Consider the following 25735-nt stretch of genomic DNA (forward strand, 5'->3'; position numbering starts at 1 on the left):
ACTTAGAGTAGATCTGCTCAGTGGTTGATGCATATGTTGGTCCGTCACATGTGATCCCCATAAACACATCGGAGGATACGGTTGTGAATAATGTGTAAAAGGTTCAGAGGGTAGGAATACTTTCTTCTGCAGGTTAATCATTAGGAATTATCGTCTGGTGACAGGTCCAGATCAGGCTTCCTTGACCTTTCTGACCTTGAAGTAAAAGCTCAGCCATCAGAGAACGCTCTTAGCTTTCTCTTCCGCTAAGGGGGATGTTTTCCCCTGAACGCGACCCGCAATCACGGCGCAAAGCGCGCCCGCTGGTGTTTTCATGGAACTGAAATGTTACATTCTACGGCGGAGCTGTAATAAGAACTAAGTGGTCTGACAGCTGCTGCGTTCCCACAACAATCCCTCCCTCTCTGCTCGCCGGCCCGTCCATCCTGCCACTCCCACACAAACCCCTATTAAAAAAAAAAAAGAAAAAAGACAAACCTTGGCAAACATACATTTTATTTCATTTAAAAAAAGTACACAGATGTCTAAATGCTTACAGAAAGAATCTGAAAAGACGTTAAATCAGGATAATTGGTTACACACTGTTCCTTCATGTTGTGATTTGTGGAGTAATTAGTCAAGAGATTCAGACTTTTTATTTCCTCACATCAAACCCCTTCCTGACAGTCTGGTGCTTGTCCCTTGAGGAGAAGAAAACTTTCAAACAAGTGTAAATTTAAATCATGTTATGGTGTGTATGTGTGTGTGTGTGTGTGTGTTTACATCTACATACACTATGTATGTATGTAAATTTGGACGCCCTCGTTAATCTTTTCACATTGTGTGACGTTACATCCAAGAACTTTGCTGTATTTTATCAGGATTTTCTGTGATAATAAGAATAGAAATGAAAACACTCTGCAAAAACTACAAATCTTACCAAGTTTTGTTTGTTTGTTTGTTTGTTTGTCTAGCCTCTAATGCAGATATCTTAATACGCTTCAGTTAAGAGAAAAATGACAAGAAACCTTTCAACAAGATACAGGAGCTCGTTTTGAGTCAATAATCATTGAGCATAAATAAAAAGTACTAGTTGCACTGGCAGATTCTTACACTTTAAATGAGATATTTTCCCCGTGTTGTCAGTCAATCTAGTTTATTAGTACAGCACATTTCAGCAATAACACAGTTCAAAGTGCTTTACATCATAAAAACACAAACTTACAAAGTCATAAAAAATCAAACAGTCAACAAAATACACCATAAAGTCAAAGGTGAACTAATCTCTCAAATGAAATTAGAACTTTAAAAAAAAAAATCAAAATTAGGAAATTATTTACTTAAAACAAGCTCCTATATCTTGGTGAAAAGTTACTTGTAAATTAGTTCATTCTTATTTCAAGTGAACTAAGATATTTGGACTATAAAACAAAGACAAAAATACTTGGTAAGATTTTAAGATTTTTGCTGTGTGGTTTTCACTTTTTTATTGATTTATTTTTTACAATTACAAAAACAAACAAGAAATCATACATAAAATCAAATCATGTCCTAATAAAATACATTGAACTTTGTGTTTGTAATGTGACAAAATGTGAAAATGATCAGTACGCTTAAATACTTGTGAAAACAGAGGAAAATCTGCAGACAGGCAGTCAGAATGATGGAGGATGTATAACCAGGTCTAGTGCAAGGACTGACAGAAAAGTTGAATAAATGATTATTAAAAAGCATGTTTTCTTTTTATTAAACAACTGAGATCTTTCCTCCTGATCCCGTCATGGCGACTGACTACTAAATTGATAAAGTAGTCTGGAATCGGGTTACCGCTGTTCGTCTGGGGTCAGAGGTCGGGCCGGGTCGTGGCCGTGCCGAGGCCTCGGATTGGCTGACAGCAGATCTCCAACAGTGCCACAGTAGAGCAGGGAACGCATGGGCCACTTCTGAGGACAGAGCAGGACAAAACGTCAGCATTGGTCATAACAGCTCAAATACAACATACATGCATATTTAAATTCATGAATGTTAAAATCATCTCAATGATGGACGTCATTTGGAACACATTCAGTCCAGTGATGCTCATATCAATATATACATGTAGAAAACACAGTCATGAGTCAGGTGAAGCATCCAACAGTCAAAACAGAAAGCAGAGGTTTCCAAAATGCCCAAAAAGGTTCTTTACCTGGCACAGTTAGATTCTAAATTATTTTCTTTTAACAAAGAAATTTCTTTCTCTTAATGAATGAGACAGGCATCTTTACAAAAAGATGAAAATCACATATTATAAGAAGTATTCATTAAAAATATAATTTCTCTGTCGTCTCTATATGTGGGTTGAATGAAAAGATTACTTTAAGCATGAGTGGAACAAGGTTGTGAATAATTCTGGGCCACAAAAACACTAAACAATCAAACTCACCACCGCCTTCTGTAAAGCCATAAAACTGAATCCTTCACATCCTCATCTCTTGTTAGCATATGAATCACTTCTTTTCCTTCTGGATGTTTGGCCAAGCATTTTTATAGTGGGTGCAGGTTTAATTCTTAAAAGTTTGCCTGATCACTATCTATCCATTCAGATAACTGGAATAAAAAAAACAAAGAGTGTGTTTTATGTATCAGGACTGAGCTGTACTCTATTCCAGTGTTTTAACTGGCTTGGGGGTGACAGAGGGCGTCACCCCCAGAAGTCACGACTTCATCCAGGAAGTCATGGTAGAACCTCCACCGTCTGACGTGACGGATCTCTTTAAGAAAGCTTAGAGGTGAGTCTGGTTGTATCACAGTGTTGGAGCAGATTTACTCTACAAAAGAGGTTGAATGGGACATTTCCCCTGTTGCATGCTTGACTTTATTATAGTAAAAACAAAATGGATCCTTTCCTGGTTCAAGCAATAAAGAAATAATGCGATAAAAATTATAAAAATATAACCAGGAGGGAAGGAAACAGCAGAACCTCTGACTTTATGCAAACATGTCATCTAGCAGTGATGGAAACATTTATCTAGCAGGCCACCCACGGCACATAGAGTTTAGCTTTCAGCTGTTAGTTCCTTACTTTGACAGGATGCAGGTACCCGCCCGGCCTGGAGGGGGCAGTGTGCTCTGCCACCGCTCCGTCCTGATCCAACGTCTCGGTCAGGTATGCTATGTAGTTAGTAGCCAGGACCAGGACATCCAGCTTGGACAGTTTGGTGTCTGGTGGGACTGAAGGCAGAGCTGCCTGGGAGGAAATGTTTAATTTTTATTTTTTTATAAAAACCGATGAGAGAAAAATCTGCTCTGAGTGAAAGGAGGTGAAAATAACAGAACAGAAAAAATAGGGATTATAAAAATAGCCTTGTGACACCTGTGTGTGTGTCGGCGTGTGTGTATGTGTGTGTATCAGGTTTTTATATCCTGTTGGGGGGTGTGGGGAACAACTGCTCCTTGTGGGGACATTTTCTTGGTTCCTATAAGGAGAAATGCTGTTTTTGGGTTAGGGGTTAGGACTTTATTTAAGTTTATTTGATAGGGACAAACACATTCACATAACCAAACTGAGCAGAACAGCAGTCCCATGTTTGCGTCATAGTGGAATAGCAATAGCTAATTCACAGCACTTGTCCTTAGATGGGTTTCTAAACATCACATCTTAAAACTAGTAAAAATTGAAGTAATAATAATTTAAAATAGCAGAACATAATGTTGACAACATATACAAACAGTGAAACATAAAACATTAAGAATGGATACAGTTCTTTTTTGTCATAACCAGATGCTTGTTGAACATATTGAAACTAGTTACAGACTTTAAATTGGGGTTGGGGGTAAGATATGTAGAAAATGAATGGAAATTAACGTAAGGTCCCCACAAGTCATGAAAACACGAATGCGTGTGTGTGTGTGTGTGTACCTGCAGGCTGTGGAAGGCCTGCCGCAGGTTGCGCACTCGGCTCCTCTCTCGCGCTGCATTTTCTGGAGAGTGCTGGACCCTTGGGGGCCTGCTCTGGACCACGGGGCCACAGGCGGGAGCCGAGCTGAACCTGGACCCACACACAGTCTGCTCCTGAAACACACAGCACACTTTAAACAACCGGCGTTTTATCTGATCTCCAGTTCCGTTTAGAACGACGTCTCTAAATTACGGGGCTCTGTGTCTTTTGTCAGCTTTAGAGCCGCTCAGATTTCCGGCTCTCACGCTGATCGAACCAAACTGGAAAAGAGAAAAGCAGTGGTGGGCTCCAGACAGGTGGACTGACAGACGGAAGGTTTATTTGTTAGTTTTGACAGGGTTCAGTATTTTCCTTTCAGATTTACTCAAGATAAAAATGGAGAAAATGAAGCTTGAACATTTATTTCCAATGTGACTTTTATTATTAATCATCTTCCAAATTCCTCCATAAAACATCTGAGTGACCATTGAAATAATACCAGTTTTTAAATTAAATTGTCAGTCAGATTTACATATAAACTATATCTGGATGATGTCACCAATATAATATGCATTTCCAGAGGAAACCTTGTATTTATTTGTGCTGCGTTAAGCAGGCTTATCAATTCATTACACATCTCTAGAGAAAAAAAATCAATTCTCTTAATCAAATCTTAATGCTTAAGAACAATCCTAATAGCTACATGATGACCTTGAATAAACAAAATATATAATTTCCCCTTAATTTTGTATTAATAAACGATTCAGCTTGTTTTAGATGTTTGCTTAAAAACATTACTCTTCCTAAATCGTCCTAAATGAAAACTAAAGATGATTTATTTATTGTTTTCTTACATTTTACATACTAATGTAAAATGATAATAATAACAATTATTATTATTATTATTATTATTATTATTATTATTATTATTATTATTATTATTATTATGAATATGAAGAAGCGTTTGATTTGTGAATTTCGATTTATTCAGTCGCAAAGTGAAAGTAGAAATAACTTTTCAGCAAAATATTATGAATTAAAAATCAAAAATAAATAAAAAAATAAGATAAATATCGTAACTTATTAGACGTCAATAATATCTAGATATTGATTTAAAAATTCCTTTTTCTCTGGCAGATTGTTTCATTATAACAAGGCTTATTTCCAATGATGTAAGAGAAATAATCTGCCAGTGCCAGTTTTTATTGATATTGACTTTAAACAAACTCCTATATCTTGTTGAAAAGTAACTTGGAAGTTAGTACTCTTTAAATAAGTCTAAAGATAGTTGCACTCTGAACTAGATAAAAAAATACTTTTAACAATTTTTTACGTTTTTGTAGTGTAGATTAATCAGATTTAGTAACAAAAAATATAGATAACACAGCTCTGTAAAAAATGAAGAGCCTGCTGCATTGAAAACCTCCTGGTTCTTCCACCAAATACTGATTTCTGAACTCTTCCTGAGTTCAAACATTAGTATTGTTGTTTCTAAATGAAGATCAACTTATTTTCTTTGCATTATTTGAGGTCTGAAAGCACTGCATCTTTTTTGTTATTTTGACCATTTCACATTTTCTGCAAATAAATAAATACTGAACTTTGCTTGGAATTTCTGAGACATGTTGTCAGTAGTTCATAGAAATAAAAGAACGATGTTCATTTTACTCAGATATAGAACTATAAAAAGCAAAATCGGAGTAACTGATCATTTCAACAGGTCTCTTCATTTTTTTTCAGAGCTGTATATAAATATATAAATAGTTTGAATCTATAACCAAATAGTTCACATTATCAGCACATCCAATATCTTTCAACTAGTCCTACAGGAGGAAATAATACTAATAGGATGGTTGTGATGACTAGATCATAACTTATTAAATTGTGCTCTGTTGTTCTGCCATAGTTTCTCTTAGAAACCAGGGTAATGTTTTAGTTAAACTAGAGAAAAGGAACTGACCCACTTCCTGGGCTCCTGGCGGCTGCTGGTGGCGCTCTCCCTGTGTCCCTGTGGGGCTGCTGGGTGGTCGGCTGCTGCAGCGGGGCTCTGATGCACCAGCTGCTGGTTCACGGTCACCGACATGAGCCCTTCCAGAGGGTTGACCGCTATGGGTTCTGCTGGAGAGCCGCAGCAGACTCCCAGCGCGTCGGGAGGACTTAAATCACTGTGGCTCGGTGTGTTTTCATTGGCCGGATGGAGGTTTGCTTTAGACCGCAGCAGGCTGCTGTGAGGAAAGTTCATACTGTCTAGTAGGTAATTCAGTGAAAGCACAACAAAGCACCTGACCCGAGGTCATCTTTTCATCTTCTCATCTTTAAAGCCTGATTTGGATCTCAAAAGAAGCTACTGACTCAAACAGTTGAAAGTACTCATCACGTCTCTTCCTGGTCCGGCTTGGTTCTGTCTGGCTAATCCGAAGCTCCTCAGTAGGAAGCCCCGCATCCACCCAGACCCATCAGGCCGCTGGCAAACACTGCAGGCTCTGGGCTCTTCCCCGACCGTACGCTCAGTTCCTCCCAGCATGACCCCTCTCTCCCTCGCTCTGCGTCTCTCTCTGCTCCTTTCCTAATCGGGTGAGGTAATGCGGGAAACTTCATGTGGTCCTTATCTCGGCCGCCCGGTCATCCTGATCCTCCCCTAGCCGTTCGGTTGCCAAGAGGAGCAGGCGGGCAGGCAGTCAGGGCCTGGGGGAGTGCAGCGCTGGGAGGGTGTCCCGGGTCGGGGGCTCTGGGGGGCCTTGGGAAACTCAGAGCTCTGCTAGCAGCTGGACAGGGGTGGGAGCTGAGGCGCGGGGCAGCGCGACATTAAACCTCACCAAACACGGGCAGGAGTGGAGAGTAGTTTGCTTAACATTTGTGTGGTTTTTCACCCTGATTTAAGGACATAGAAAAGTTAGAGTCAAGCGTTTGGAAGATGAACAAGATCAGAATAAAGTGTTCCAGCAGTGATGCTCTGCTAGTCACCACTGCAGATGGAAAGTTTAAAGAAGAAGAATTTATGTATGATTTGATATCTGTATAACAGACCTGTATATCCTGTCTGGGGAGACGGAGAATCCTCTAACCATCGAACATCAGAGTTTAGCCTGAAGGGGTGAAGTATTCTGTTAAAATCTACATTTAACCAGCTGAGAATTATAATTACACAAGAATGAATACGACAGGCTATGTCGGACATGGTAGATGGGGGGGAAAAAAAGGAAAACATTTGTTAAAAAACAAACAAAAAAAATTCTAGAAAAACTTGTAAATTTATGAGTTTGAAAAGTTGAACGTTTTCAACTTTTGAAATGCAGGAGATTTCCATAAGTAAAATTTTTTTTTGACTTTTCAAGATCAGAAATTTCCATGATTTTACAAGAAAATTTCAGAGGTTAATCTCAAAATATCTGAGTTTTTTGGCAAAAATAAACTCCTATTTCTATCTAATATAGCAACATTACGCCGACGTAACAAGCAATTTTTATCCCCAGGCTGTCAGGCTTTTAAACTCAATGGGATTTATGGTTTTTGTTGTTGTTTATTATTGTTATTTCAATTTATTTGACTTTTTAAAACTGTGTTGACAGGAGCTTGTTGAAGTACAAACTTCATCACCCAGATTTTTTCGGAGAATATGGCAATAATGTTATTTCCATTTATATTTTCAAGAATACTGACTATTTGAACTGAAAGGAATGAAGATAAAGATTTAGTGACTTCAGAGAAGATATTTATGGATGCAGTCAGATCTGGATTTACTTTCAGCTGATAAATTTAAACATCCATGAGCTCTGTGATGAATTAGTTAACAGTGATTGTTCTGTTTTAAAATAGTTTTTGCTTTCCCATGTAAATTATATTACTGGAAAAAAATGGAGTCTTGGGTCCCACTGGTGGTTTTCTGGATGCCCTTCTAAGAACTTGGACCTAAGTTTGTTACTTACACAGTAAATGTAACCTCATTAACTGAGACGTAGAGCTACTAAACACCAACAGCAAGTGACTCACTCATTTCCATACTAGAAGAGGCCATATTGAAGATTTTCCAGATTTAAATTTGGATTTCACCAGGACTTTTCTGCTCAGTTAATTGCCACATTAAGCAGTGCCAGTTCATGTTTATTCCATTATTCTTGTTCTTTGTTTTGGCCACATAACAAACTTAAAAAGTCCAATGCTCTGTTGTGCCATTTTAAAATGTGATAATTCTGTATTTACTGCAAGTATACAGCTGTGTCAGTGCATTAAGGGGTTAATGCTGGAGGTATTTTAATGACTTTTCTGTTGGGGGGGGTCTCTTTAAATGTCTGCTGAGGTTCCCTGAGGAAGCCTGCACAGTAGAGCTGTTGCCTTGCAGCAAAAAGGTCCTGGGTTCGATTCCCGGCCCGGGGTCTTTCTGCGTGGAGTTTGCATGTTCTCCCTGTGCATGGTGGGTTCTCTCCGGGTTCTCCGGCTTCCTCCCACAGTCCAAAAACATGACTGTCAGGTTAACTGGTCTCTCTAAATTCTCACTAGGTGTGTGTGTGTGTGTGTGTGTGTGTGTGTGTGTGTGTGTGTGTGTGTGTGTGTGTGTGAATGGTTGTGTGTCCTGAATGTCTCTGTGTTGCCCTGCGACAGACTAGTGACCTGTCCAGGGTGAACCCCGCCTCTCGCCCGGAACGTTGCTGGAGATTGGAACCAGCAACCCTCCTGACCCCATTAGGGACAAGGGTGTAAGAAAATTGATGGATGGTTACCTGAGGTCAGACTGTAACACTCAGCTGTAAGTTTTGTTGAGAGACAAAAAGAAATAGTGAAAACAAAGCAGTAATACACTGTTAGTTTATTATATCTGAAGGTATACAACACATTGCTAAAAGTCTGGGTTAGACTCGCATAAAACTACTGAAATAGTAAACCTCACATCTTAACATCTGCTGAATATTTCCAATATATTTCTACTGTAAAAAAATGCTGATGTTGGAAACTTTTTGCACTCTTCATTGATAAAGAAAAACAAAAAAAAAGCCTTGATTTACTTTCAAGTAAATCATCTAAATATGTCATTTAACAACATAAAGTGTCTCCACCATCTTCATGTAAGACTCTTCTGTTTCCAATAAGTGATCAATACTTGCATATCCAAATCTTCATCAAACTCTAAACTTCATCACTGTATCTTCTACCATTACAAGCTTATGTTACTTTAAAGATCATGTAGATCTATTGTGAAATGGACTTGTCAATAGATAAGAATAACTCAGCAGATGTGCTGTGCAGCAAATATAGTAATTATTGTGAAATAATTGTATGATTATTTATACCTTCATATTATTTAACTAGGATCAATTGGAATGTATGATTCAATTAAAATATTTTTTGGTAAAGTGTCTCGAGTCGACATTTGCTGTGATAAACTACATAGATAAACTACATAAAATTAATCATGATTATTGTGTTTATGTGTAAATTTATGTCAGGGATTTTTATCACTTATCACAATGAATATTCTCTGGTAGAAGAGATACTATTTTTCAATAAGACATTCCTGATAATCAATTGAAACTGCTGCTAAATGGTTAACTAATAACGTCCACTTAGAGGTTGTGCTGTGGTCACCATCCAGCAGAGGGCGCTGCTGGTCATCCATAAGCAAAGCCAGAGACAGAAATAAAGATGGCAGGGCCATTCCAGAACAGTAACAAAAAACAGTTTACTCAGTCAGCATTTAATACATTTTACACCAAATAATGTTAAAGTTTAATTGCTTATTTATTATGAAAGGTTTAGCCCTTCTTGTTATTCAAAGATGGTTGGTCTTCTTGGTACAATCAAAAACTCAGGTTTTTAAGAAAGTGGTCGCTTATCATTTAATCATTAGTGGATTGATAAGATCTATCTACTTCTGTTTGACTCATTAAACATTCAGTATTATGAATTTTCCAGACACATAGTCACTTGATTGTACTATAAAAATATACTGTCACTTTCAGTTGTTATGAAAATGCTACATATATCAAATGTGACTTCAGAAATTTGACTTTGTTATTTCATGCCTTGAAATTGGGCCTTTGTTTCTTTAAAACCTCCTGCTGTTTCTGAAACTCCGCCTTCCGGAAGTCATCACAGCAACCCTCCCCTATTAGCCCTTTAACAACATTTTTACCAGCGCTTCACTCAGATGAGTTTCAACAGGTGTTTGCTAATTGCTGCTGGCTGGTCTGAAGGAGCTGAGTGGGGAACGTGTGGCTGCTCTGTGAGATGGAAACGTGGAAACTGCAGCTCTGAGGAGGAGTTGCATCTCGAAGGCAGAGCTAGGGCCAACATGACGTTTTGCACAGCTGAATGGTTGCCATGGAGACTAAACTATTTCTGAAACATGCAAGAAAGAATCTAAGTAACACTCCAAATATGGTTTGATAAGGGAATAACACTATAACATGATGTAAAGCTAAAAAAAAGTACAGTTTGCATAATACGGCCCATTTAATCAATTACTCACGTCACTAATTCCTGGTCAAATCATAAAAAGCAAAAGTAAAGTAAGAGCCACTCCTATTTTCTAATTAACTCCAGGAAGATCGAAATGCGTGTAAACGACAACACGGCTGAATATTAAACCTGACTGGTCAGCAAGTGTTATCACGGCTGTGGGCTGAGTGTGGAGGACTTCTGCTATCAGTCAGAGGAATGCTTGGCACCTTGTCTATGCTGTCAACACAATAACACTGGCTGCCCCCTGACATCCCATCTGCAGCTGTTCACTCTACTCTTTTCAACACTCCAGGCTGTAGTGAGTGAAGTGCCTAGATATTCATAAAACAGTTGGACTACCAACACAAACCATCTCTAAAAGCAGTCAGTTTTACTGCGCTGTGTTTGAAGGAGAACAGGAAAACTTTGATTTGATTGTCTTTGATTTATGTAACATTTTTTCTGAAATACATGCTTTATGCAATCAAATCAAACTTTATTTGTATAGCACATTTCAGCAGCAAGGCATTTCAAAGTGCTTTACATCAAATCAAACACAAAAACACAATGCAAAATAGAATCAACAATAAAAACACAACATCAAGTCAGATTCTGTCAATAAATTTGCAATTGATTACGTTTCAAATACAACTCTAAACAAGTGGGTTTTTAGTTGAGATTTAAAGGAAGTCAGTGTTTCAGCTGTTTTACAGTTTTCTGGAAGTTTGTTCCAGATTTTTGGTGCATAGATGCTAAATGCTGCTTCTCCTCGTTTGGTTCTGGGGATGCAGAGCAGACCAGAACCAGAAGACCTGAGAGGTTCTGGAAAGTTGATACAACAGCAGCAGATCTTTAATATATTGTGGTGCCAAACCATTCAGTGATTTATAAACTAACAACAGTATTTTAAAGTCTATTCTTTGAGCGACAGGGAGCCAATGGAGGGACTTTAAAACTGGTGTTATGTGCTCTATCTTCCTGGTTTTAGTGAGAACGCGAGCAGCAGCATTCTGGATCAGCTGCAGCTGTTTGATTTGCTGGACAGACCTGTGAAGACGCCGTTACAATAATTAATACGACTGAAGATAAATGCATGGATGAGTTTCTCTAGATCTAGCTGAGACATTAGTCCTTTAATCCTGGAAATGTTCTTCAGGTGATAGAAGGCCGACTTTGTAACTGTTTTTATGTTCAGGTCAGAGTCCCTCACTACTCCCAGGTTTTGGGCCTGATCGCTGGTTTTTAGTTGTAATAACTGAAGCTGTGCACTGACTCTAGATTGTTCCTCTTTAGGTCCAAAAATAATAACTTCAGTTTTGTTTTTGTTCAGCTGGAGGAAGTTTTGGCACATCCACACATTTATCTGTTCTAAGCATCTGTTCAGTGATTGGATGGGTTCTGAGTCACCTGCTGACATCATAATGTAGAGCTGTGTGTCATCTGCATAGTTATGGTAGCTAATATTATTTCCTGTTATAACCTGAGCTAGTGGGAGCATATAGATATTGAATAAGAGGGGTCCTAGGATTGAACCTTGGGGTACCCCACAATAATTAACTGTAATATGTTGCCTCTAGTTATTTAGCTGCTTTCATCTGACAGCTAGGTGTGTGATGTGTGTGGGTATTTGAATATTGCATGCCCCAAATATGTGTTATTATAATCCACTAAAATTCCACTAAGAAAAAAAAAGAAATCACCTCCTCTATTGGCTAAATGCAGGAGAAAACATTTGGCATCTTATCCATCAATCTTCTACTCCTTCTTCTTCTTCATCTCCTCCACTGATCTTGCGAACTGCTGGATGTCCTCCGCCATCAGCCGGGGCTCCTCCATGGCAGCAAAATGGCCGCCGCGCTGCATGGGAGAAAAGCTGACGAGGTTGTGGTACTTCTGTTTGACCCAAAGCTTAGGCGTATGCATCAGCTCGTTGGGGAAGCAGGCGAAGCCCGTGGGAACAAAGACCGGCATCCTGGGAACAGAAAGCGATCAAATAATAGCAACAGCAAAGCAGAGAATTACTTTATAGTTTGAACATTAAAAGCGTTCATGATTTCTCTGATTTGATATATCTTACTGGATTTTCTCTACATCAATTTCAGGAAGGAATGCAGTGGTCTGTTGAAAATGTAAGGACTGGAGAGAATCCAGGATGAATTATCACTCACTTAGCATGGGGCACGTCCAGACCTTTACCAAAGTTTTCCTTATAGAACCTCATTGAGGAAACGATGCAGCCTGAAGTCCAGTAGATCATAATGTTGGTGAGCAGGTCATCCAGAGAGAACTTCCTGTAAGGAATGGATCAGGATTTTACTCAGATAGCAGCATCTGGAGGTGAAATGGTGCCCAGACATTCATTCATTCATTCATTCAAAAAAACAACAACAACTAGTCAGAATAAACAGATCTGAAATAAATTTTATTTTAATTTGTTCTAAAAACCAGAAGAGTGTAGAACTGACTGGAAATTTGATTGAACTTCTTTTGATGAATAAAATGCAGACATCTGCAATGCTTGGACAGATAGATTATACAGCAATATAGTGAGCTGTTGTTTGGAAATCTTTAAATCAGACTGGGCTCATATTTAAGTCACTTTATCATTGTTTGGTACTTAGTAGGTGTAAGACTTTAATTAATTACATAGATATTATATTTTATTACAATTAATTGCATTTTCTTTTTCTTATGCAAGTAACAGAAACTGTAAACTAAATAAAAGTCCTGAGCCGGAACCTTTGTATTGGTTTCTGAATGCAGAGCGTCTGCTGTCTCATCAAACATCAAGAGATTCATCTACTTATATGAAGTTTGGCCTGACTGGATGCTCTATTACAGCTGGATTTGGACATAACCTAATTTTTCTCCAGTATCGTGGCGTTTACGTTCAGCTTGACGATGTTTCAGGTGAGTAATATAGTAATAGTTTAGTGCAGAGAAAGATACGATACATTTTGCTGTTGAAAGATGTGCAATGTTTCTAGCCTAGGTGTCACTTTTTGAAGTTGGACTCCTTCCACACATAAAGCTTCTTCAGGAGTTCAGGTAAGCAACAAGGCTTTACATGTTTGGTGCCGATTTGACAGGGATGTACTGGACATTTACTGTTCCAGCCTTAACTCAACATGAGAAAAATGTCTCCCTTTAGCACCTATTCCTAACCTGGTGAGTCCTCCGTCTTCCAGGTTCCTGAAGTCATGATCTGTCCAAGTGGAAAACTTCTCCAGAATGTAGGCAGCCAGACCGACAGGAGAGTCATTCAGCCCACGACCTGACAGAACAAAACAATCACTGCAATTTAAAACAAAAGACTTCAAGAACATTTGACACGAGGGAGAAGAAAATGCGCTGAATGATCAGTTCTTACCAGCTGTATCTGGTTTGGTCGCCTGGATGTGCATGTAGCCGGACTCTTTGATGGATTCCAACACCAGCTTCTCCATGCAGGGGTAGAGTCGCTCTACGTCTGTTTCGGTGAATCCGAACAGCTTAGGGAAGTGGCGGCCGAGGATGATGGACAAAGTCACGAGCAGCCCCAGCTTGGAGGGCGGAGCAAAGTTCACGTGCAGACCTCTAACAGTTCTAAGGGGAGCGAAATAAATAAGACGTTGAAGAGTTGTGTGAACCGTAGTTAAGCTGGAGCTGTCATTAAACAGGGGTGTTGAGTCATACTTGGGCTCCAGCAGAGCCATGTTAGTGGTGACCAGCCAGCCCCAGTCTCCTCCATGAGCATAGAACTGCTGGAAACCGAGACGCTTCATCAGCTTGTGGAAGATGCGTGCAGCACAAATGGAATCGAAACCTGTTCATACGAGGGCAGAGGGAGAAACTTTACAGTTACTGCAAACTCTACTGAGAACTTCTGAGAACTACAACCCTCCTAGTACTAGTTAGATTTAGAGGAATAGGGTGAATGACGTTTTGGTTAAGGTCAGGGTTAGGAATAGACTTGTAATGTTTAGGGTTATGGGCAATGTCTGGGTTAGGCATAAATGTAATAACTAAAATGAATGAGAGTCAATAAAAAGACATGAGACTGATTGAAGTACAAGGATGTTTGTGTGTTTGTGAATCCTCTTATCTGCACCTGGTATTCTGGATAAAGTTGAAACATTGATGCTATGTGCATGTGCCAGACGCATCGCAGCTGATACATTCACATTCCTAGGGTGATATGTTCAACTTGTGTTCTTTATCGGTGGAATTTCTAATAAAAGTAAAAATAAGATTAAAAAAATAACTTATTATAAAGCCTTACGGACACATTTAAAGGAAAACATAATTGTTTACTTGCATATTGAATAGACATTTTGCTCTTCTTCTAATTTACAGCTTTTAGTCATAATAAACAGGAACTGGCTCTTTCTAAACAAAATGTTTTTATGTCAAAGTTAGAAGACAAAAACCAAGCATGTTTACATTGATGCAATTGAAGTAAAGTGAACAGTCCTCATCCTCATATATTTTGTATTTTAAAAAGTATTTTGTATGGTAAAAATTTTTTGTTTGTGTTTAATAACAACAATAAAATGTAGCAGGTCCCCCAGACCCACAAACACTGGCTGAGTGTTTGTAGGTCAAACAAAAAGGTTGAAAACCTATTTCCACACCATCTGGTTTGTACCAGAGTGATCAGGCCCAGCAGTACTTTTACCTTGTTTTTATTGACATGAAACTGACATGGCAACTGCATTACCTTTACCTTTCCTGGTGTACTGCCCCATCTACCACAATACTTTTAGTTCTCTAACACTGATTAAGAGCCAACATTCTGCATGAGTCCTTCCAAACTGACCTTTCTTCCGTGGTGCTTCAGAAAAGCCGTAGCCTGGAATGGACGGACACACCACCTCAAACACAAGCTGACCGGGATCCGAAGGCTCTGTTAACATGGGGATCATCCCATAGAACTCATAGAATGAGCCGGGCCAGCCATGGACCATTATGAGGGGAATGGCTTTTGTCCCTTCAGGCACCGTCTTGGGCTTTACGTGCACGTAATGAACGTCAATGCCTGGATAGAAGTTGAAAGAGGTGAAAGTTATCTGTGTAGCTTCCTCATAAACGTGTCAGCTGTGAAGCCTCACCTTCAATGTTGGTTTTAAAATGTGGGTACTGGTTCAGTTTGTCCACTTGTTTCCTCCAGTCAAAGTCATTTCTCCAGTAAGAGACCACCTGCTGAAGGTAGTGGGAGTTGAAGCCGTAGTGAAACTGGCTGTCCTCCAGCGAGGGAACAGGACGGGTCTGGTCCATCCTCCTGTACAGATCCTAGGAGACAACAGGGACAACAGAAAGAGGGAGGACAGGATGAAGATCTGGAGAAGATACTGCGGGGTCTCGGGTGCGTTTGATTAGCTCACCTCCAGCTCCTCATCACTGGTGGTTACTTTAAAAGACCGGATGGTGAGGTCTTCCTCACCATCAGGGGGCGCTCCAGCCCCCCACCAGCCATCCTCGGTCTTCAGAACCTGGTTCTTGCGCCTCTGAACCAGGAAGATAATCAATCCTCCGATCACCATGGCAACCAGCAGTGCTGTGAACATTATGCTTCTGTAGAGAAATTAAATATGAACAGAATCAGACATAAAGTTGTATATAAACCCTTCATTTAGTCACTAAAAGATACAATAAAAAAAAGACGGTACTAATAATCTAGAAGCACAAGATGCGCACAGAATAAGCTAACCTTAGCATTTTTGCTAATTTTAGCTTATACACTAATGTTTGCATAATAAAAGGAGTAAGTCCACGTAACATTCCATATAATAATTGATAAAAGACAATACAATCTGGAAATACGTTTTTTCTTGTAAATTCTTGGTGGTGTGAATATGATGTTTACCATAAATACTAAAAAAGTTAGTAAGATATAAATATTATGTATTAGCATGGACACATTTTAGCTATTCTAAATAAAACATATTTAACTGTTATGTTAATTTTTTTAATGACAGAAAATTGTCAAAATAATTTGGTATTACTACAATCTCAAAACCAATGAACAAGATTTGTATCATTATTTTAGCAGATAGTACACATAGGGACCAAGTCCCCTTTATTTATTTATTAATCAAAGATTATTTAACTGAATAACAATTGTGAATAATTATGAAGAAAATTTGTCTTACTTTATTATTTAATTTTTGGGAGTAAATTTCAGTTTATATTTCCAAAAATGTCGGCCTAATAAAATGGTAAAAAGACATCTCCTACTTAATATTTTGTTGATTATTTTCTTACTTTTAAATTACAATCATGGTCAGTATAAATGGAACTTGAATCGGAACAAGGCATCATATGATTTTGATATGGAGGTAGATATAAATGGAAGTTTTAAAGGACCTCTGGGGATTGTGTCAAACACCACGCCATATTGTTTAGGGGTATTGTTCACACTGAATGGTAGCAGAGCATGCTAAGTTTTCTAGAGCTGTATGGAGACGCTAAACTCTCCCTGACTAAAAAGTAGGTTTTGATGACTGTAAATATTTATGATGAAGAAAATCCCAGATAGAACACCATGGAAACTGAAGAACCAGGTCCCTGTACAGTTGGTACATAAGCTATGAGCAGCACGTCTGTCAAGGAGTAGACCCTATCAGTCTTTTGCCTTAGACTTTCATACTCCTGGTCCAGTTCTGGAGAGAGGACAGGCTAAACTGGGTTGTAAAATGTTTGCAATCTGATACCAGTATAACTGATAGAACTTCAATTAACTATTGATCATTCAGAGCTTGTCTCTAAGACAGGATATAAATGCCAGATGTAGCTAGATGCGGTTTAAATTTGATATATTTAAGCTGCACACATTTAGGATGGATGACTGGGTGGACGGATGACTTTAAATGACGTTCTTATGGAACAAGAGGAAAATACTAAAAGTAACAATACTATAAATACTTTCATCACTACTTACAATTTACTAGTGCCAAAATAAAATTACACTTGTTATGATGAAAACCATGATACAGACTTAGGGTCAGTAGTTTGTTTCATGTGTGTGATTTTAAAAATCCAACTTTTACCAGTTTTAAACTAAACTAAAAAAATTGCGGGTTTGAGAAAAGGTCTCTACGACTTCAGATAGAGATTGACTCAGTATAACCGGATAAGCCACACCATGAGTCTGTGGTGTGACCCAAAGCTGAGCCACAATCCTTCTCTGGCTCCAGACCCAGCGGGAGGCTGAGTGGACCGAAACAGACTCCGTGTTGTTGTGTCTGGGACCAGCTGAGGGGATTACAGGGCAGCACTGACCTAGCCTGAGAGCTGCATGACGAAGCTTCTCTGCACCAACATGGACCCAATCATTCCTGTTTCTATGAACACGTTCAAGTTCTGCAGTTAACCAGCGGAACAGGGGCCAAGGTTGAGAGAAAAGCCTCCTCAGACCCTGGGATGTCGTTGTGACGCAGTTCAGTGACCTGTCTGGAGCCTGAATGCAGAATATCCATGGCTAGTATTTTCTGGAACAGACTGCCCTTCATTAAAAATTGTCTAAACGTTTAGTCGCACTCCTTCCTGCAACAAAACAACACATTTTCCACTGCTTACATTTAGCTAGTCGATGTATATTAAAGGCAGACCCTGCAAACGCAAAGCCGAACATGTTATTACTAGAATAAGATCGAAGAGTTCAGCTGTTTCTTCTATGGACTTGGTGCTAAAGTCCAACACAACGTTGTGAAGTTGAAGTTGTGTTCCTACGCCCAGTAAACGCAACACTGTCTCTGAGGACTTAAACGACTCTCTTAATTTCGCCTCGTGTATAATACAGAGAAAACAGCTTTAACTGTTCATTAATTCATAGGAGAATTCCCAAGTTGAAAGGATTTTTACCTGAAGTCCCACAGACCAGCAGGAGGAAGGTTCACAAGCAGACGGGACACGGTGGACGGACGGTGTCGCTACTATGCTCGTTTTATTCCCAAACTCTGCCGCTTTCCCTTCTTCCTGCACAGATCTTTACATCAGAACTTTCTCACATTCAGTCACATTGTCCACACAGTAAAAATCGCACTGAGCACGAACTGAGGGGGAAACACGCAGGAGTTTTTCCTCTTGGAAGCTGCGCTTGAGAAGAGGATGATGGGACATGTAGTGTTTTGTGATGTATTCAAACTGTGGCACGAGTACAGCAAGTCATATTTTCCATCAAAAAACTAAATTATATTTTCCAATTGACAGTAATCATAAATATAATAGCTACTTTCCGTTTTATATCAAATGCATATTATACATTTGAGTTAAATCATCTTGATAAAAACAAAGACAGAAAATATTTTTATAAATTTTTAAAAATTTGTCTTCTGCTGAACTTGATTGAAAAAAATTATGTAATTAGTGATGCTTTGTCCAGTGTGTCTGTCATTAATGACTATTGTGTGAAAGAATGTTGTTAAATTGAATGTACATGCATGCTGATAATTGAGTTTGCTTATAATTCAAACATGTCTTTACCTTTTTATGCTGAAACATCTAAGGAGTCGTGTCTACAAGGTATACCGTCAAAATAGTCCTACAGATGTATTATGATGATACTATTAACCACATTGACGTGCAATGTTCTCTTCCAAAAATCGAAATTTGTTTTCATCTGTTTCAAAGATTAAAAGGTTCAGCTGGTTCCTTAAATCCTTTTATTTCTGTAATTTTCTGTTGTAGGTTCAGTTATTTGGGCTTTATGTAGTCACAAAGTGGAATAACTGACCGAACTATGGAGTTCGGAGTCAGAACTGTTGACTCCACATGCTGTCTCCTGGGTTGGGGCTCCTTTTTCTCACCTGAGAAGTAGCATCATGAAGCAACAATGCTAACATTAGAAACACTACAGCAGGGTTGTTGGTTATACCAGAGAAAACAAACATTTATTGAAATCACTCTGGCTTTTGGAGATGTGGAGATTTCTCTGTAAAAACTGGATTCTTCCTCGCTTGCGGAGGAAACGGCTTCGTATGAGCACAAGTAGATAGGAAAAAGTGCAAAATGAAATCAAATACAGCCTCAAAATGAAATCGGAGGCATAGACAAAAATCTACCCCCTTGAAAACAGAAAAGAAATGTAGCCTCCTCTAAAGTTGATATTTTTTCTCCCGTCGTCTTCTAGTTCCTTAACCATCTCAACAGCCTGCACTGCTTCCACTAATACCATCAGATGTGTGTTTAGAATGTCTGAAAACAAAATCTGATTGTACTTAATGTACTGAGATGGGAGAAAACAAAATCCTCAAAAAAAAAAACAAAAAAAAACAAAACATACACTGAATATTAATCTCTCCTCTGACATTATTCCATCAGTGTAGCCAATCAGATTATTCCCTCCACATCCCCTCTGAGTGACCGATGTCTCTCAGTCTCCTCCACTGGTGCCTCTGTGTGCTAAACAACAAACAAGTCCTCTGAACTTAGTCCTGGCGTTCCAAAAGCAAAGTGCATCCAGGGCGTGTTAGTCCGTCTCCATGGAGCCGCTGTGGGTCTCCTTGGACACCATGAGTCTCATCAGTTTTCCATGGAGCTTCTCAATCTTCTTCACATCCTGAGCCTGGTCTGTCTTGTACTGTAGACACTGTAAGGACAGAACATATGGGACATGAGGCCAGAGACAGGAATCTTTTAAAGGATTTGATCAAAACGTACCAGACTAGAAGCATAAAAAGCTTCACTAGTTAGATTTTAAATGACTGAAGTAAGTTTGGTTAATGAGGTATGTCTCATTAAAATAAAAATAAAGAAAATCTCTTTTCCAAGAGAGACCTGGCCAAGAATGGCACCGGAACACTGAAAATTACAAATCCAAACTAAAGATATGACAACCTAATTGGAATACGATATGCACAATAATGAAAGAAATACACAAGGAAAAATTAGGAGTAGAATACAGCTTGATATTAGTTAAAGCATTTACAAAAACTACCTAAAATACAACCTGAATGAGTGGCCTTGCGTACATTAAAAGAGACCAAAGGCAAGCTATTTTAGAAACTATGAATAGTTAATTTTTTTTTCTTGTCCTAAAAGAGAAACAACAAAAGGTTTTATTTGGGTGGTGAGATGAAAAAAGTCAAATTAAAATCAAAAGTCAGTCTTTCTGCAGAATGTAACTACCAGACTGTTGGCTGGTTCAGAGGATCTCTTGTAGATTACACTGTCAATTTTAAATGACCTTATCGTTGACTTCAAATGTGATTCCGCTGGATTCTCATCTCCCTTCAGTGCTCCATCTGAAATTTCTCCAATTGAACTTGATTTCTCTGATAGAACTTCAGTTTATCTGTTGCCAGTATTGACTACATTGCATTGTAGAATTGTAGTTGTAGAATTGTACCATGGCAGTCTACAATGGTAAACTGTCATTGTAGTTTACCAATGGCAGAATGAAGCCACACAGTAGGCGTTGAATTAACTTTAAAAACCTTTGTGTTCTGCTCAGTACTTCTCTCTTCACAATGCACAGGCAATTTTGGACAAACTTCATAGTATCAAACGACTGCATTATGTCACAACCAAATATCAGCAATTGGGTAAAATTTTAAACTTCTGCAGAGTCTATGCATCCACCGAGCAATTGTTTCTCAATAGTCGAGGGTTCAGACCCTCTGTACAAAGTGAAGAGTAGAACTAGGGGTTGATTTTTTTACCAGGTTAGTAAATAATATCAATTTCAATCACTCAAAAAATTTTGATTTTTTTTATTTATTTTTTTTATGTTTCATCTATCCATTAGATTCTGGCTTTCCAACAAGAGAGGTTTTAGTAGAAGTCCTACTAAAAGGGCTCAATTCAGAAACAATTGTATTTAGTTGTTACAAAAAAAGCAGAAACAAAGAGAAACCTGCAAGGTTGCACTGTGCCTTTAAGTCTAGAATTTCAACTTGGACTCATAGTACTTTCTTAATTATAATACATATATTTCATATCAATTGAGAACTTAAAAATTTGCTAATGTGAGGCAAGCATTGATACATCTGATGCCATAACAGTTTCGGTCCATAACTCAACTTGATCTAGACCAAGATGTGGAACAGGCTAATGATTATACAACTTCTATAGTCATTACCTGATTATCCTGAGGAGGGTTTGAGTTCAGTTTGTGTTACCATGGTGATCCAGTGAGTTTCAGACAAATCTACCTTTGTGATTCTGAAAAGTTTGTGATTTTTCCTACCTCACAGATGAAACCAAAGGCAGATAGATTTTTATCTCATAGTAAGAGATTAGGGTGAGAAAATCAAGTGTTGTCTTGTTTTTGTCCCAAAAACAGTCAGTCACTCAATAAAACTGACCAATAGAAAGCAATCAATTCTGTTTATTCTACTCAAGTCAAAGGTTTTCAGTTAATTATAATAGTGGTCCAGATTAAATTAACACTGAGAAAGTAACCCACAGGTTTAAACCCCATGAGCTACATAATAAAGTAGTAAAGGGTCACTATTTCAGTTTTTAAAGGCAGATAGATTATTCCACAGCTCAGTTTGTAAAATGTTCATTCAACTCAGTCCAAGCTAATTGAAAGCTGTTTTATAGCAGATAAGAAGGTTTCGAATCAGAAGCTAACTTCACGAGGTCGAGTTTCCCCAGACTGCGGTGTTAAAGTTAATCCCCGGTTCTCTGGGTTCTGTTTGTGACTCACCACGGCGTTGTCTGTGACTTTGATGCAGAGGTTACCATCGCAATGTCTGTACTTCAGCACCACCCTGACCTGTACATACAACCACAGATCCCACAGTTAAACAGGAGAGTCAGCACTCAGCGTCAAAACGTCGCCAGCTAAGCAGCGTGTTAGCTGGTAGCACTTATTTCAAGCAAATATTTCCCTTATTTTATGGGTTTTTTTACCTTCATTGGATCCGCCAGGTACAGCTTTTCTGCTGCCCGAGCGAACTCCTCCCAAGTCTGATAGTAAGGCATTGTTCTCACTCGATGAAGCTACAAAACAGCACCGAAATACTCGGTTTGAATCAACCGGACTAGAGTTGCTAAATTCCGAACAACACGTCAGCAGCCGCAGAAAGGCTAGCCAATCACAGTAAAGCGGAACTAAGGCACACACTTTGCAAGTTGCAACCTTTTAAAATAAAGGTCCTTTAATAGGTAACTCGGTAATTTCATTCAAAATTATGATTCAAGCAATACAGAGACTGTTTCAGAAAAAGTCTATAAGATTTATATTTTTAACTATCATATTCTCACACAATGATTTGGATGAATTTCGAAAACTTGCCTCTTGCGTTTGTAAGCTGCATTAGACAGGCTTTTATTTTTAAGGAATTAAAAGACTGTAACCCGGAAAAAATTTCTTCACAGCTAGTATATTTTCTAATCTTTAGCTCATATTCTAGCGATTGAAACATAACACAATTATCCTATTTTCTGGTTGATGCAGAACATTATTTACTAACTTAGAATCAATTATTTTAGTTTTTACATTTTTTAACAGAAATACAGTACAATTTCTCCCCTCACTTGATTTTTTCACAATAAAAGAAAATTGACAAAACTTCACTTCAACTAAATACAAAAAGTTTTATAAAATATTCAAAATCATTCTGCGACTTACTGTTGTACAATGACATATGATTTCATTTTTTAGGGTAGGTTCCTAAACATTAAAAATGTTTTTCAAATGTTCATTTTATCCATAGATGTATTCATGTTTGATTTTAACACCGAACCAAAATGTGCTAGTCGTAGCTTGTCCACTAGATGGCAGACGAAGTTAGGGATGTTTCATACATAACTAATTCAACCAAGAAACATGAGGTTCTTCTACTTACAAAAAAAGAGTTCAGTAAAATGAAATTGACTCAGTTGCATCCTGCTGAGGTGGAGTGAGTCACTTCAGTCCTCCAAGTCTTATGACATAATCTCCTGACTCTAAGGCAAAATGACAAAATGCAGAGCTAAAGATATATACATCCAGTCTATCCTATAAAATACAATAACATTGTTGTGAAAGTTTGTACATGTTTACACCTATGTGTGTTTCTTGTTAGTTTAAAATGTGTTTTTATGTTATTTTACTTAACTTATTCTTGTTGTGAAAGAGAAAAACCCACAAACACAGTTAAAACCTTTTTGACTGTGTAAGAACCTCAGAGATACTCTTGTTAAAGTCTTAAACTTACATGTATTCACTTTGTCCCAGAAACATGAGTTCAAATTAACATTTTGTATTCTATACCTTAGTGGGTGCTAACTTAGAGATTTTAAATCTATGGTGAACAAAAGAAAACCCAGGTTTCTCTCAGCTTCACTGGCATCTAGCCTTCTGGTTCATAGCTTTGGATGGAGAGGATGGTGTTGTCCTGGGTGTCCTGGCACCTCTTCATCTTAGTCTTTTAAAGCTCACCCCTAGCTTACATCAATCTTAGCTTTTGGAATTCACTCATGTAAATTAGAGCTAGTTCAACCACCCACACAGACCTATAAACAGGAAATCCAGGGAAAAACACAGCGACATGAACCAGAATGCCTGCTGTATTTTTGTAGCCCAGGTAGGAAATTTTTAGGGTTTCACTATGAATGTAAAGATCAAATGAGTTTCAATTCTGCACAAAATATGCTTTACTACCCTTGAAAACCAGACTTCTGTGCTAATATCTTTATGGACTCTAATTACTCTTTCCCCAAATTAAGATATTTAATAAAATGTTACAAGATCCTCTTACGATGTTTTGTCAAGTTACAATGCCATGATACCCCTCCCCCCCAATTCCTTCTTAAGTTCCAAAATCAAGTATTTTGCAGCCTTCGAATGTTGACCAAACAGTTCAGTGTTGGCCCCATCTTCCACATGCTCCTCGTCACTGTTTGTTGTGGCAAAATAAAAATGAGTATTTAAAAGGGTTAGGAACCCACATATTCTTTCAACTCCTCCTAACTGTTATGTTCTGCTTTGTGATGGTCTATAATATAAAATACCCTCAGAAATACATCATGGTTTGTGATTGTAACATGTCAACATTTAAAGACATACACTTTACCAAGTGTTGTACTTCTTTCTTTTTCTTTTAAATGATATCTATTACTCTAATTTGAATATTGACAGATTTAATTGAGACTGTCAGTAAACAATACAAATTCACTTTAGCTCTAGTAAGCCTATTTAGGTGCCTGAGTGGATAAGTGGTTTACAGTACAGACTTACTTGTTGAAGAACTAGTATTGTAATTGTGTCGCATGTTTAAAGGACATGTCGGGTAAGGACCAGTGGAGACAGGACTCACTGCCTGTTAAGTAGATGCGCAGATGGACTTTTACACATTGAATACTTTTCAGACCTCTTTCACAGCAGACATTTTAAGGTGAAAACATAACACAAGTACATAGAAGGCTGCATTCTACTTCTGTGCAAACTGGGTGTTCTTAATGAGTTTTGGTGTTGATTATCCCATTTTTTAGGCGATGACACTATGTATCTTATTACAAAGCAAAGAGTGCTAAGCATTTTATAAGCTAAATTACAGAAACAACAAACATCTTAATTAAAACATTTGTAAATTTATAGTGAAAGGTTGATCGGTGAACAACATAATACAGTTGTAGACTGTATTATGTTGGATGTAGAAGTTTTTTGTAATCAATAAAGTTTGTGACTTGTATAAAGCCACATACTGAATGGAAATGGTATTTCCATCCAGTTTTGAGAAAGCAACGTGAAAGCATTTATTTATAATTTTTTCTTTAGAGCAAACAAATAGTTTGATGTAAATCTTTTTATATTGAGATTTTGTTTGTATTAGCCATTGTCTATAAGAACATTCAAGGACTCATCACAAAGGTGATGAAATGGAAATTCAAATGTGCATGCATCCACGCACACAGACACACAAAGTGCCTTGAAAAAGTATTCATGCACCTTGAATATGTTCAAATTGTGCCACAAAATGTCGAAAGGGATGGTATGCATTTTTATTCAAGTCTAGGGAGTCATTGCTTTCTAAAAACAACTTCTGTTCCAATCACAGTATTTTAGAATACATTTCTATGAGCTTTGCGCATATAAAGTCTTTCTGCCCATTCTTATTTAATAGCTCATGTTCAGTTGGACTGTATTGGAAATGTGTGTGATCATCAACCTTCTGGCACAAATTCATTGCTAGCTTTGATCTAAGGATTAAACAATTCTACTTTAGCTCTGGCTGTTCAGTTAGGATGGTTGTCTTGCTGGGAGGTAAATCTTTGCAAGTCTTTTTCAGCTTCTAACAAGTTTGCTGCTGAATAAAAAATATGAAATGGTATAAGGGTGGGAATTATTTTGCATGGTGCATTATTGGTCATTCAGCATTTTGTGTTCACCTGTGACAGAATGGAATCTCTTGGATGTGTGACAGCGTCTCCGTCTAAGCTTAGGGTGGAGTTATTGGGAATTTTCTCAAATTTACTAATGGAATCAGACAGAT

At 38.2% G+C, this 25735-nt stretch overlaps 3 protein-coding genes across 3 annotated transcripts; all 3 read right to left on the reverse strand.

Annotated features, from left to right (window-relative positions):
- Positions 1 to 477: 477 nt before the first annotated feature.
- LOC122824814 (transcription factor 24-like) lies at positions 478 to 6603 on the reverse strand. The gene is made up of 4 exons (XM_044105610.1): positions 5857 to 6603; positions 3878 to 4030; positions 3041 to 3205; positions 478 to 1922 (listed from the first exon to the last, which is right to left on the reverse strand). The coding sequence occupies exons 1-4, from the start codon at positions 6136 to 6138 to the stop codon at positions 1803 to 1805; spliced, it is 720 nt and encodes a 239-aa protein (XP_043961545.1). The 5' UTR covers positions 6139 to 6603; the 3' UTR covers positions 478 to 1802.
- A 2082-nt stretch (positions 6604 to 8685) lies between these two features.
- On the reverse strand, positions 8686 to 18433 carry ephx1 (epoxide hydrolase 1, microsomal (xenobiotic)). The gene is made up of 9 exons (XM_044105611.1): positions 18174 to 18433; positions 15695 to 15884; positions 15422 to 15602; positions 15130 to 15348; positions 14007 to 14136; positions 13702 to 13916; positions 13497 to 13605; positions 12500 to 12622; positions 8686 to 12303 (listed from the first exon to the last, which is right to left on the reverse strand). The coding sequence occupies exons 2-9, from the start codon at positions 15875 to 15877 to the stop codon at positions 12087 to 12089; spliced, it is 1377 nt and encodes a 458-aa protein (XP_043961546.1). The 5' UTR covers positions 15878 to 15884; positions 18174 to 18433; the 3' UTR covers positions 8686 to 12086.
- A 526-nt stretch (positions 18434 to 18959) lies between these two features.
- srp9 (signal recognition particle 9) lies at positions 18960 to 22373 on the reverse strand. Its single transcript, XM_044105614.1, has 3 exons — positions 22170 to 22373; positions 21964 to 22032; positions 18960 to 19899 (listed from the first exon to the last, which is right to left on the reverse strand). Exons 1-3 carry the CDS (start codon positions 22239 to 22241, stop codon positions 19780 to 19782), a joined length of 261 nt encoding a protein of 86 aa, XP_043961549.1. The 5' UTR covers positions 22242 to 22373; the 3' UTR covers positions 18960 to 19779.
- Positions 22374 to 25735: the final 3362 nt, after the last annotated feature.

The sequence above is a fragment of the Gambusia affinis genome, linkage group LG22 (assembly GCF_019740435.1).
Source record: "Gambusia affinis linkage group LG22, SWU_Gaff_1.0, whole genome shotgun sequence".
Classification (NCBI taxonomy): Eukaryota; Metazoa; Chordata; class Actinopteri; order Cyprinodontiformes; family Poeciliidae; genus Gambusia; species Gambusia affinis.

Excerpts from the sequence above, each read along its gene's own strand:
- LOC122824814 (XM_044105610.1), bottom strand. The coding sequence starts at position 6,138 with ATGAACTTTCCTCACAGCAGCCTGCTGCGGTCTAAAGCAAACCTCCAT. Across the intron at positions 4,031-5,856 it reads GCCAGGAGCCCAGGAAGTGG|GAGCAGACTGTGTGTGGGTC; the intron begins GTCAGTTCCTTT and ends TGTGTGTTTCAG. Across the intron at positions 3,206-3,877 it reads AGGCCTTCCACAGCCTGCAG|GCAGCTCTGCCTTCAGTCCC; the intron begins GTACACACACAC and ends ATTTCCTCCCAG.
- ephx1 (XM_044105611.1), bottom strand. The coding sequence starts at position 15,877 with ATGTTCACAGCACTGCTGGTTGCCATGGTGATCGGAGGATTGATTATC. Across the intron at positions 13,917-14,006 it reads ATGGCTCTGCTGGAGCCCAA|AACTGTTAGAGGTCTGCACG; the intron begins GTATGACTCAAC and ends CGCTCCCCTTAG. Across the intron at positions 12,304-12,499 it reads CTGGACGTGCCCCATGCTAA|GATGCCGGTCTTTGTTCCCA; the intron begins GTGAGTGATAAT and ends TTCTGTTCCCAG.
- srp9 (XM_044105614.1), bottom strand. The coding sequence starts at position 22,241 with ATGCCTTACTATCAGACTTGGGAGGAGTTCGCTCGGGCAGCAGAAAAG. Across the intron at positions 22,033-22,169 it reads ACCTGGCGGATCCAATGAAG|GTCAGGGTGGTGCTGAAGTA; the intron begins GTAAAAAAACCC and ends TTGTATGTACAG. Across the intron at positions 19,900-21,963 it reads AAGTCACAGACAACGCCGTG|TGTCTACAGTACAAGACAGA; the intron begins GTGAGTCACAAA and ends CTGTCCTTACAG.